Raw genomic sequence first — 12642 nt, 5'->3', positions numbered from 1 at the left:
CATCTGGTGAAGTCCACATGTAGAGCTGCCGTTTGTGTTGCTGAAAAAAAGGTATTGCAATGAATAAGCCATCGGTCTTGCAAAATTCTATCATGCGATCTCCAGTGTTATTTCTGTCACCAAGGTCAAATTTTCCAATTACCGGTGATTTTGGGGAGCTCCAGTAGCATAAAGCCTAAGGCACTTTACTGCTAACCAGAAGGCTGGCAGTTCAAACCCACTAGCCACTCCTCAGAAGGAAGATTGGGCAATCTACTTCCATTGTGATACTGCCTTGGAAACCCAAGGAGGGGTTGCTATGAGTCGGGGCTGACTCAATGGCATATAACAACAACAACAACGGTGATTCTTTGTTTCCAACTTTTGCATTCCAGTCACCAGTGATAATTAATACATCCTGATTGCATGTTCGGTCAATTTCAGACTACACAAGCTGATAAAAATCTTCAATTTCCTCATCTTTGGCTTTGGTGGTTGGTGCATAAATTTGAATAAGAGTTGTATTAATGGTCTTCCTTGTAGGCGTATGGATATTGTCCGATCACTGACAGCACTGTACTTCAGGACAGATCTTGAAACATCGTTGTGATGATGAATGCCATGCCATTCCTCTTCAAATTGTCATTCCTGGCATAGTAGATCATGTGGTTGTCTGATTCAAAATGGCCAAAACCAGTCCATTTTGTTCACTAATGCCTAGGATATCAATCTTTATGCATCCCATTTCATTTTTGACAACTTGCAATTTTCCTAGATTCATACTTCGTACATTCCATGTTCCTATTATTAATGGGTATTTGCAGCTGTTTCTCCTCAATTCAAGTTGTGTCACGTCAGCAAATCAAGGTCTTGAAAGTGTTACCTTATCTGTATCAGTAAGGCTGGTTCTACTCTGATGACGCAGCTCTCTCCTGGTCCTATTTTGAGAGCCTTCCGACCTAAGTGGCTTATCCTCCTGTACTGTATCAGACAATGTTTTCAGGCTATTCATAAAGTTGCGCAGTAATGTATCAGACAGTGTTTCTCTGCTATTCATAAGTTTTCCCTGGCCTATTCTTTGAGAAGTGGATGGCCTCCTCCTTCTTCCTAGTCTGTCTCAGTCTGTAAGCTGTTGAAACCTGTGCACCATATGCAACCCTGCTGGGTTTGAAACACCTGTGGCACAGCCTCAAGCCTCACAGCAACACACCACCACAATAGGTCAAAATGACAGACAAGTTTGTCTCCCTTAGCGGTTCAAAACCTTCCACCCTCCCCTTACATGGATCCCTGCCTCTTTCCTGCCATTTGAGGGCATGACCTGGGTCCCTTGCCTACCATTCCATACATAATCATGCAGTATCATTGATAACAAGCAATAATCTGTGAGTGAATACATAGGCAGACAGGCAAGGTGAACAGGTACGTTGTGTAGGTGAAGGGGACTACACCCACCATCATGAACAGGTATGGCAGAGGATTTTTCTACATATGTATTTGTATATATTATACATATATTCATATAAATAGTAGAGTAAAAAGGGGGCAAAAACATGAAAACTTCTTAGCCATAATCAAACACCTTGGTACAATAAGTCACTGGGCTTGAGGGCTTAGGACCACAGTCTTGGGGACAGCTAATTCAACTGGTGTAATACAGTTCACAAAGAAGTTCTACATTCTAATATGGTGAGTAGTGACTGAGGTCTTAAAAGCTAGTTAGCAGCCATCTAAGTGTCACTATTGGACTGTTCTCACACAAAGCAAAGCAGAGTGAAGAAAATAAAAAATTCATGGAAACAAATAGTCCAAAGGACTAAGGGACCACATGAACCTAAGCCTCCTTGACCCTGTGACCAGAAGAACTAGACGGTACCTGGCTACCACTACCAACCACTCTGAACAGGGTAGCAACAGGAAGTCACGGATAGAGTGGGACAAAAGTGTGGAACAAAACTCAAAAAAAAAAAAAAAGACCAGCCTCACTGGTCTGATAAGGAATTCTGGTGGTGCAGTGGATATGGCATCTGGCTACTAATCAAAAGGTCAGCAGTTCAAACCCACCAGCTGCTCCACGGAAGAAAGATAAAGGCAGTCTGCTTCCATAAAGATGACAGCCTTGGACACCCTAAAGGACAGTTCTACTGTGTCTTACAGGGTCACTATGAGTTGGGATTGACTAGATGGTAGTGGGTGTGGTTTTTGGCATTAATGGTCTTATAGTAAGGAGCTCTGGTGACTCAGTGCCTCAGGCATTTGACTGTAAACCAAAAGGTTGGAAGTTTAAACCCAACAGCCACTCTGTAGAAGGAAGACAAAGCAATCTACTTCCATAAAGATTTACCACCTCAGAAACCCAATGGGGGTCGCTAGGAGTTGGAATCGACTCAGTGGCAGTGGGTTTGTTTTCTGGTCTGACAGTGGAATCTTCAAGCCTTAGTCATCTTCAAGGCTAGAACCGAGCTCACCCCTGTGACTCAACTTTCAGCCAATCAATAGAGAGTCCTATAAGGTGAACAAGGAGCTCTGGTGACACAGGACCTAAGCCACTTGACTGCTAACCAGCAGGCTGGCGGTTCAAACCTACCAGCCACTCCTTGGAAGGAAGGATGGGCAATCTACTTCCGTAGTAATAGTGTCTTGGAAACCCAAGGAGGGGTCACTATGAGTCGGATCTGACTTAACCGCCGCGCATTTGGTTTATAAGGTGAACAATAACATCATGGAGGTACATATTCCTTGGAACAATCTCCCACAAGAGATTTATTAAAAAAAAAAAAAGCAGCTTTTGCCCAAGGATAAAGCTCAGAAGGCAAAAAGGGATAGGAAAGAAGGATGTGAACAGAAACTGGAAACAGGGGGAAGGAGTGGGAAGAGTGCTATTAAATTGTAGGGATTGCAATCAACGTCACAACACAGAGTGTGCATGATGCCCTCTATAAACTTTCATGCAAAAGATTACAGCCTATGGGACAGTTCGACTCTGTCCTTTAAAGTTGCTATGAGTGGGATTCGACTTGAAGGCAATGGCTTTGGGTTTTATTCCTATCTTTTTCCATTCTCTTAGAGCCTCTGGCCCTGCCACCTCTCAGTGGATGCCTTATCTTCCCTTTCATGGGGAAATAGGGCTTGTCATGCAGAAAATTCCTACTCTAACATCCAGAAACTCACCTGCACCATAGCCATCTAAGCCTCTCCAGTCTTTCTCATTGGAAGAAGAGCTTCTCCTCCTGGCTACATGCCCTCCACCCAGCTCCTGCCTCTTCAGGGACCGTGATCCTCGCTCCCTCCCCTCTTTGTGAATCCTGGCTGCCTTTCCTCTCCCTCCCCTCCTCCTCCTCCTCACAGCCAAGCCTCCAGAAGGGGTAATTAAAACTTGCCATCTCCTTTACCTCACCTCCTATTTCACCTCAAATTATTCAAATTAGTCTGTTGCCCAGACAACTGCCTGGAAGCCACTTCTCTCTCACCCTGTGACTGATCCCCGGAGCCTTCGAGGTGAAGTCAAATGCCTTCTCAGGACAGACACAGCTAACCTCATTGGCCACCATCACAGGCTGTGGACAACTCTCTCATCTGACTCCTCTGCCTAAGCAGCCTCTTCTGGGGGAGCTTTGCCCCTCCTCTGTTTCCAGTTTTTCTATCACTACGCTGTATTTCAAGTTCTTACTTGCCTGACCCCCTCTGTGGTATGAGGGTAACTTAAGAACAGGTGGTCAGTTTGTTAGTCATTGAACATACAGTTTGTTGGATGAATGAGTAAATATGAGAAAGCCATCTCACCTCTCTCAATCACAGGCTTCAAAAACATGTACACAAAAGTATGGAACAAGATGACCTCTAGAGACATTTCTTAAGAAACACAAGGTCCTTGGTCTTACTGAAGAGTATAGTCTCCTGAGAGCACGCTGGGCACAGGTAAGGAAGCAGGAGGGTGGGAGGTCTCCCACCGTCTTCATCCTGGCTCTATTCTGCTAGGCAACAATAGTATCTTGCAACAACAGTATCTTTACGAGGATGATCCATCCTAGTCAGCTCTCAAGGCACTGGCTTAGGGTGGTTTCCATCAAGCAGAAGAATCAGTCACCCAGGGCAGCGAGCGCTTGCTTCTCCAATTCAGGCCTGCCTTCGCATGCCTCGACCTCCATCTCTCCAAATTGCAGCAGCATCTATATTTTATTTGCTGGAATTGCTTCCCATGAGTGGCACAGTTACACACTCGACTACTAACTGAAAGGCTAACAGTTCAAACCTACCCAGAGGTGCATCCGAAGACAGGTCTCAATCTGCATCTGAAAGGTCACTGCCTTGAAAACTCTATGAACCGGTTCTACTCTGCACACATGGGATCACCATGAGTCAGAAGCCACTCAAGGGCAATTAACAACAACAACAGAACTGCTTCCAGTGCTCAAGGTATCATCTCCAGGAAATTCCTGTTCAAATACAAATGTCATCTGGGAGATAGCACACTCTGAGCCCTGAAAGTCAGGAAACAAGGGGGCAGGAGATGACCAGTGTGAATAGGACTTAGAAGGGAGCAGGAACTGTTACCACGTGCCCTGTCCTGGCATTCTAATTGCTTATTGTGGTGGTGGTGGTGGTGTGTGTGAGTGAGTGAGTGAGATGTGTTAAAAGCAACCTAGAAATTAACAAGCAAATATGCTCTCGCATGCCCCCTGGGATAAGCAAGGGGCAGCAGTAGTTTGAGGTTTGGTCTGGGTCTGCGTAGATGTTGTGACTGAAGGGGCTTTTCCCCCTAAAAGAATCTCGGTTAACACCCTGGTCCCCGTGCCTCCTCTGCAGTTTTGGGCCAGAGCCTCGGCACCAATCACAGGCTCCAGGATGGACGATCGGGAGGTGCCTCAGGTCTGCTGCATCTTAGCTGTTCCCAGCTCTGGGGGAAAGCACCTGCTTTCCCTTTAAACTCACCCCTGCGGCTTCCATATTTCTAATTGAAATCCCACTCACCAGCCCTGCCAGGCACTGTGCCTCTTCTCCAGGACAAGTGACTTTCCCAGTGGCTGCTTCTGTGTCCAATCCTTACCTGGCTTTCTACCCCGCCAGGCGGGGGTCACAGAACCCAATTCTGCACAGTGTGATCCAGTTATTCTTTTTCCTCCTGCAGAGTGGGTCTCAGATCCAGGGAGGAACAGGCTGCAGCTGCTCCCCAGGCCAACAGGGCCATCCCCAGGGTGCCAAGTTGCCCAACGCAACCACCTCCACAGGAATTCTTAATCTGCTTATGCCCAGGGACATGGATGTTTCCAGAAGGGCTGAGCAGATTTATCAGATATAATTTATAATCAGTAAAGTTCAGCCTTTTTAAGTGTACAGCTGGATGATTTTGACAAATGTAATAACAATGGTTGGTTTTAAATCCACCTATTAGTAGAAACTTCACCAGAGTAGACTGGATCACTTTGTATTCCCAAAGCAATTAAAGCTGGCACAGAAAGTTCCCGTATTAACCATTGTGGGATGATTCTATACTGTGCCTCAAACTACTGTTCATCTTGCTTTCCCTGCCACATCTACAACTTCAGCTTCCAGTGAGTTTAAATGTATCTCAGTCATGGTACTACCCCAAAACTAAATTCTCCTAGTCCTCACCAGCTTAATTAGCTGGAAATTCAGGCTGTCCTCAAATCTTCCAAGGAGCCTTGGGGAGGGGATACAAGGAGACCTCAATAGAATCACAGTTGTTTCATGTAGCTCAGTCATCTTCCTGAGTTAGCAATTGCTCCTTTCAGTGCTACTCGGCTGTCACTCAGCTGCCCTTGGCCTGTGGCTCCTGCCTGCTCTAGGACGCTGGCCTCCAAACACGGGCCCTGTCCACACCACTGCAGACCTCTTCTGACCTCTTTCCCCACTCCCTGAGGCCGAGTTCTTTCAAAGCACAATTCTACCAACTTTTCCTCTCTCTCTGGCCAGCAGGGAGACTCCTTCTTCCTCTTCTGGAAGGTTACCCCAAAGGCAAGTCATATAGCAGGTGTATAGTACTTTCTTGGTGCTTGACAGATTACAGAGGCAGGAGTGTGAACTGGACACAAACCTAACCCAAACAGAATGAGCCACAGAGCAAAAGGTGGAGATCACCCATATATACAGTTTAGAGTTTTATTTTCCTCTGGCTTCTCTAAAGTACAACAGACTCCTATAGAGATGCCCCAGGTGGCATATACCCAATAAGGAAGACAGAGAACAGGGGGATCTGCAGACAGTTACTGGACTAGGGGTACCTATAACTGCAAAGTCCAAGGGTTTCAAGCTACTGTCACAACTGCTGAAGACAGTTTGCACCCTGGGTCTTCCTGTCCTGAGTGTGGCTGCTTCCTCTCAGCCTGGATACCAACTGTGAAGATGAAGTCCGTGTCATTGAAAAAATGCTCACAAACTTTAGGAGATAAAAATGTGCAAGCTGTAGATTTCAGTATATTTTCACTCCATCTTCTACCATTTTATTAAACCTTTCCTTTTCATTTTCAAAGGGAATGAAACCAGGAGAGTCCTTCTGGAAGGGAACCATCTCCTCCTTCCAAACCAGCAAGCCATAATCAATCCTTTACAGGCAAGATATAGGAGACCAAGAGTAAAGGCAACTAACTGGCTTATTCCATTTCAATCCCAAGAATCGTGTTTTCTGAGGTCTCCTTGTATCCCCTCCCCAAGGCTCCTTGGAAGATTTGAGGAAGATTTGTTTTCTTCATTTTTTTATTAGCATTTCTGTCACTGTGACATTTCTCACTTATCAACCAATCACCAAACTGGGAAAGACTGTGAAGATCTTCACATCTAACCCTCATTAATTCACAGAACCAAAGGTCAAAGAAGTTAGGTGACTCACAAGGCCCAAATCTCCCCACCGTACCAACCCAAGGTTGCCTGGTTCTCCTCCCCATGTTGGCAAGCCACCCTTCCTCCTGTCTCACTAGGGGAAGTCCGTGAAAAGCCAGATTGGGAAACATCTATGGATTTCACATGCCACTCAGTCAATCACTTTTAAGCCATCCTACACAGAAAAGATTATGCTGGGCTCTGAAGCCCTTACTCTCTTGGGACACCTGTCTAGATGGTGGGGTCTTGGCACCTAGAAAACTTGGGGAGAACTTCATTCCAATCCATGCCACCTAGTCTCTGCCAAGAGAGGCATGTGTTTACCAGCACAGCAACAGCTGCCAGTCATGCTCAATGCATTGCCTTCTAGTATACAGATGGAATTCCAGCTCTGAGACCTCACATCTTCTCTGCCCCAAAACCCAAGCCTGGGACTGAACCAATTCAGTGAAATCATCATCACTTTTACCTTACATTCTTCATCCAACAGGTCCAAGATACCCAGCTTAGCTTCTATGAGGTCAATACAAGGTTGGTTATCATAAAAGTCAATCAAGGTCCAAGGAATCTGCTCCTTCATATATTCTTCTTGCTCCAGTTTAAATACATGCTGGGATAAAAAGTTAAAGATCAAGATTCATGAACTGCATGCACACCTTAATATTAATCTCTGCTGAGCTCTTAACAACATGAGTCCCAAGTCCCAGAGGAAGAAGGATACCAACCAGAAAAGGTTTGAGCACTAAGATATGGTTATAACTATAGAAAAGAAAAGCTTAGATGATTTTCATTCCCCATGTGAACCCTTCCCCAGAATGTCCTAACAATCACCTACATTGGCACAGCCCAACCAATCACAAGAATTCCCCTATCTGGCTTGCAGGTTGCTTAAATAGCCCAGAAGGCCAGGATCATGAGGAGTAGGGATCAAAGACAAGGCGAGGACCAAGTGTTCCCTTAACACTGACCAATCCACACCTCCTCTGAGGGTTGGGGAGTGCCTTCCTAAAACTAGGGCACCTGCAGAATACCAAGGGGAGGTTAGGGCAGAGCTCGAGCCCACTGACCGCAGATGGAAGAGCCATAGCCTGGGCAGATGCGCCCAGGGAGACGGGGGGTTCTCCCACCCCAATACCCCCAGATCTGGAACACCAGCCTACCGAGTTGAATTGCTGCTGGAGCTTTTCATTAGCATAGTTGATGCAAAACTGCTCAAAGCTGTTTACCTCAAATGTCTCAAACCTGAAGAATAGAAAGAGGAGAGGACAAAGGTTAAGAAAGCTATCTTCTTTTATGTGGGAATCAATGGGACTTCCACAAAACGGCCCTTACCCTACACTCTCAGCCAATTCCATCTTCAATGCCAGCATGGAATTCCCATTTTCTGTTCTTATGCTCAAAGAGACCACCATTGCTGGTATTAGCACTATGGAAAACCCTACTCCACTGGGAAATTAAGATCTGCATCTATGTTTATAATTAGGGAAAAGAACTAATGATAGAAAAGTTTACAGTCACCAATGATTCTATCACACATATTACCCCCAGTTATATTTTGGTAGGCTTCCTTTCAGTCATTTCACATTTCTGAACAAAATTAGAATTATATGTAAAATTCTACCCTCTGTTTTTATCATTTAATTTTCCACTGAAAGCATTTCCTCCTCATCATTTTTAACCAAAGGAATTAGTTTCAATGTTTGCCTCATCAGCCATTGTATGGATGAGGGCTGTTGCTTAGAGAAGTAGGTACCATGCAAGATGCCCAGGTGTGGGGACAAGTGGGGTCTGAAGTGCAGTTGGTGTTCCCCTGGCAAGCCCTGGAGGGGGCCACTCCACCTGAGGGGAAAACTTTCTCTGATTCACATGAAGGGTCCTCGTAGGCTGGCCGTGGTCCCCATGTAGATGGATGTACCATAACTTAACCAATGCCCTATTAGAAGACATTTTAGTTCTTGTCCAGTTTTTCACTGCTGTTAACAATGTTGTGCCACATATTTTTATAGGTAAATTTTTGATTTCATGATTCTTTCCGTAGGATGCTGCCCTTGAAGGAGAATTACCACGTTAAAGAACATGGTTTCTGAAAATACAGAAGCAAAATTAATGGCCAGAAAGGTGGAGCCAATTTATGTTATCAACCCCCAACCCTACCCCAGCCTCCCAATATAGGAAAGCATCTTGTTTGCCTAATGCTGGCCAATACTGTGTTTTGTTTTGTTTTGTTTAAATATATTTACTGAGTTAGAATTCACATATGATAAAATGCACCAATTTTAAGTGTCTATTCAGTGCGTTTTAGCCAAATTTTATACCATATATTTCTACCATCGCAATGCAGATACAGAACATTTCTATCATCCCAAAAGCTCTCACGTCCTCTGTTCAAGTGAACCCCCTCATGCTTCCCTGGGTGTATTAACGTAACGCAGCTCTTTGGTCAACACTGTGTATTAACTTTAAAAAATCTTTGATTAATTAGCATATAAAATGTTTTTGTTTTTGCTTTAATGTCTTTGATCATTAGTAAGTTCAGCATTTTTCTGTGTCTATTGCAGCTCTGTACTTTGTTAGTTGTAATTTTTGGTCAATTATTTGTTGGGCTTTAACTTTACCAATTGACTGGTTGTGTTTTTTATACTTTAGAATACCAACACTGTCGTTCACTCTCAACTCAAATTTCTGTAACACAGCTGGGGCACTGTGAGGAGGAGGTGAAACAGGGACATGAGACATGTGAGACTTAGTACAGCAGAGGGAGGCAGAGAGTCTACACCACAGGCCTTGGGACGATGCTAAGGGGTTTGCTAGGGGATAACATGAAGCATTTGAAGGATTTAAATTAGGAAATAGCATAAGGTATGTAAGACTGAAGGCAGGAAGTTGAGTTAGACAGTTATGAGACAGAATTGTCTAGATAACAATTGGTACTGGTAACCCAGGCAAGATCTAGACATGGCCTGGCTTGAGCCAATAGGGGGTCAAAAATGGAAAATTCTAAAGACATTAAGGAAGGTGGAAGTGAGAAGGCTTCAAATGACCAACAGTGTGCAGAGAAGATTCATTTGAGTAACTGGAGGTATGTGGTGTTCCTCACCAATCTGGGAACATTACAACAGCATCAACAGCTTTAGCCAGAAGTGAATGGGGCTGCTGTGTGTGTAAGCAATGGCATGAGGCTAAAGGGGTGAGAAGCAGCAGGAACCCAGGAGGAGGAGGTGCCTTTGTCTCATGACACAATGGCTGAATAGGTGGCAGTGGCCCTGTTAATGAGTGCTGCAGAGTATTCAGCCACAAGTGCTTTATGAGCTTTCACTCATTTAATGCTCACCACAACCTCAAGAGTTAGGGTCTATTACTAATCCCATTTTACAGTTGAAGACATTGAGATATAGGGAGATTAAATAATGTGCCAAAGGTTTGAGAGCCAATAGGAAGAGGAGCCAAGATTAGAATTCAAGGAGCCTGATTCCTGACTCCACACTCTTAATTCAGTCAGGAATAAAAGTTTTATAAAGGAGGACCAAAACCCAACTTACTGCCATCGAGTTGAATCTGACTCATTGCGACCCCCATTGGGTTTCCAAGGCTGTAAATCTTTATGGAAGTAGGCCACCCCATCTTCCTTCCACTGAGCAGCTGGTGAGTTTGGTTAGCAGCCAAATACCTTATCCACTACGCTACCAGAGGAAGAGATAATTAAGGTAAGGGTTGTGGACAAAAGGGGTCACTTTCCAGAAGAAGTGGTATTTGAGCACATGGAGAGTGGGAGAGAAGCAGGGGCAATATTGGCATAAGGCCGAGGGTACATGCTTCAGCCTTCTCTACAACCTCCACATCTCCACCCCTCCCTCTCAGTCTTCAATACAGACAACTGAAGTTTCTCAGTCTTATATAAAGTGCCATGCAAGCCCTTCCAAACAGATTGTTAGTTGCTGTCAAACTGGCTCTAACTCATGGAAACCTCACATGTAACAATACTGGTCCCATGCCATCTTCATGATCAATGTTTGAGTCCATTGTTGCAGCTACTGTGTCAAATCATCTCATTGAGGGTTCCTTAATTTTTTGACCCTCTACATTATTAAACATGAGGTCTAAATAGAATGTAATAACCACCCTCCAATACAAACATTGGAGCTGCTCCTGGTGGCAGCTGAAAATGGCAGTGGTGAAAAGAAATGTCCTGATGAAGAGGGACCAGTACAAATGGATACACCAGACACTCAATGGGGCCAAGTCAGTGTCCAGACAACATCAGACTTTTCCTCCTCCCTGGTTCTGCCCTGTATAAAACATGGAAAAATGGGAAACTCATTGAGATCAAAGGAGTCAACTGCTTAGAGACAACCAGATTAAAGCACAGGTTTTGGTCATGTGCACGTGGGAGAAATAATTCTAGGTTAAGAAAACAAGATCAAAGAAGCATAGTCCAAGATGGGATACAGGCAGCCAGCCCTGCGCAGTGCAGACCGGGTAGAGGGGAGGCACTGTGCCTGGCGGTTGTTATACTAGCATGGGACCCTCCAAGCCCAGATGATGGTGCTATAGACTCAGTCTAGTCACCCAGAACCTTATTCTCTTCCCCTGCCATCCCCCTAAGAGATGTTCCTGAAGACAACAATGCTCCAGAGGAAATTTAATTAATCAAACCTAGAAGGAAGATAAAGGACCACCCTACCAGTTGGCCAGATAATAGCTCTTGGGTGCACTGGCAGAGCCTGTACCAAGCTCCACAGATAAAGGATTTAAATAGCTCCCACTTGTCATTTTTTAAAGGTTTACATTGGTAGTACTCCACAAAGAACATTTTCATTAATTTGAGATAGACTGAAATTAGCTCATAATTTCCCTATTTCTAAGATATGATCTGGTAACAATTCCTCTGCCATCTCGTGTAATTACTGTAATGCCAGAGGCTCAGAGATGAATGAGGGGCTTGGGGAGCTTGGAAAATGTCTAAGATGACTGACCTCAGAAAGCCACAGTCAAGGAGAGATAGGGTAACTTCTCCTTTGTCATGAAATTATGTTTGTAGTAATTCTTCCCATCAGCAGAGATGCCTTTTTAAAATAAACATGATGGATCTATTTCTAATTAAAATGTCACCAAGAAATTTATATACTGGAGGGGCTTGGATTTCTCCTGTAAAAGCAATGTGAAATATGGGAATATGTAGACCAGAATCCTTGGCTAGGAGGAAGGTCAAGACATAAAAGTATAAGACTTGATGCTAAGACCTGGGGTCTGTACTCACTTCTAGTTCCTTCTATCTTAACAATGTGGTGCAAAAGTACACCATTTACTTTTTCTGTCATCTGAATTTAAAAATGAAGTCAGGGTTACAAATGTTTCTAAAAAAAAGTTAACATCAGTTGAAAAGTGAAACTGCAATAAAAAGAAGTCAGCCGGTCACTTTGAGTTAATTATCAACCCCCAGGGACCTCTCACTCCATGACCTGAGAAGCAAGCAGAGAAGCAATGAGATGCTTTGGAGTACGACCCCCTAACCACGAGACCAAGAATCTACAATCTCTCAGCTCAGTCTCATCTCTCTGTTTTACAGAAGATCACCACCATTCTACCAAACACAGAACAGAGATGTGGGATGTAGGTAGAGACAGCGGGAAATTTCCAAGGAAGGTTGATTATTGAAAGTCATATATAAAAAATAATTTGGAGAAATTTTTTTCTCACTTACTGCCGTCGAGTCAGATCTGACTCATAGCGACCCCTTCTTGGGTTTCTGAGGCGGTATCGCTATGGAAGTAGATTGCCCAACCTTCCTTCCAAGGAGGGCTGGTGGGTTTGAACTGCCAACCTTCT

General features: G+C 44.3%; 1 protein-coding gene across 1 annotated transcript in view; it reads right to left on the bottom strand.

Annotated features, from left to right (window-relative positions):
* The window catches only part of MYO5B (myosin VB), a 351393-nt gene that overhangs the window by 201163 nt on the left and 137588 nt on the right, over positions 1 to 12642 (bottom strand). The window contains exons 12-13 of the mRNA XM_007943854.2: positions 7977 to 8058; positions 7286 to 7426 (exon numbers count right to left, since the gene is read on the bottom strand). Of these exons, the coding sequence (XP_007942045.2) occupies positions 7286 to 7426; positions 7977 to 8058 (223 nt within the window). The remainder of the gene's footprint in view (positions 1 to 7285; positions 7427 to 7976; positions 8059 to 12642) is intronic.

This window comes from Orycteropus afer, unplaced genomic scaffold (assembly GCF_000298275.1).
Source record: "Orycteropus afer afer isolate SDZICR_OR568_19922 unplaced genomic scaffold, OryAfe1.0 scaffold00113, whole genome shotgun sequence".
NCBI lineage: Eukaryota > Metazoa > Chordata > Mammalia > Tubulidentata > Orycteropodidae > Orycteropus > Orycteropus afer.
Note: the sequence above shows the minus strand (reverse complement) of the source record. Positions and strands in the feature narration are given on the sequence as shown.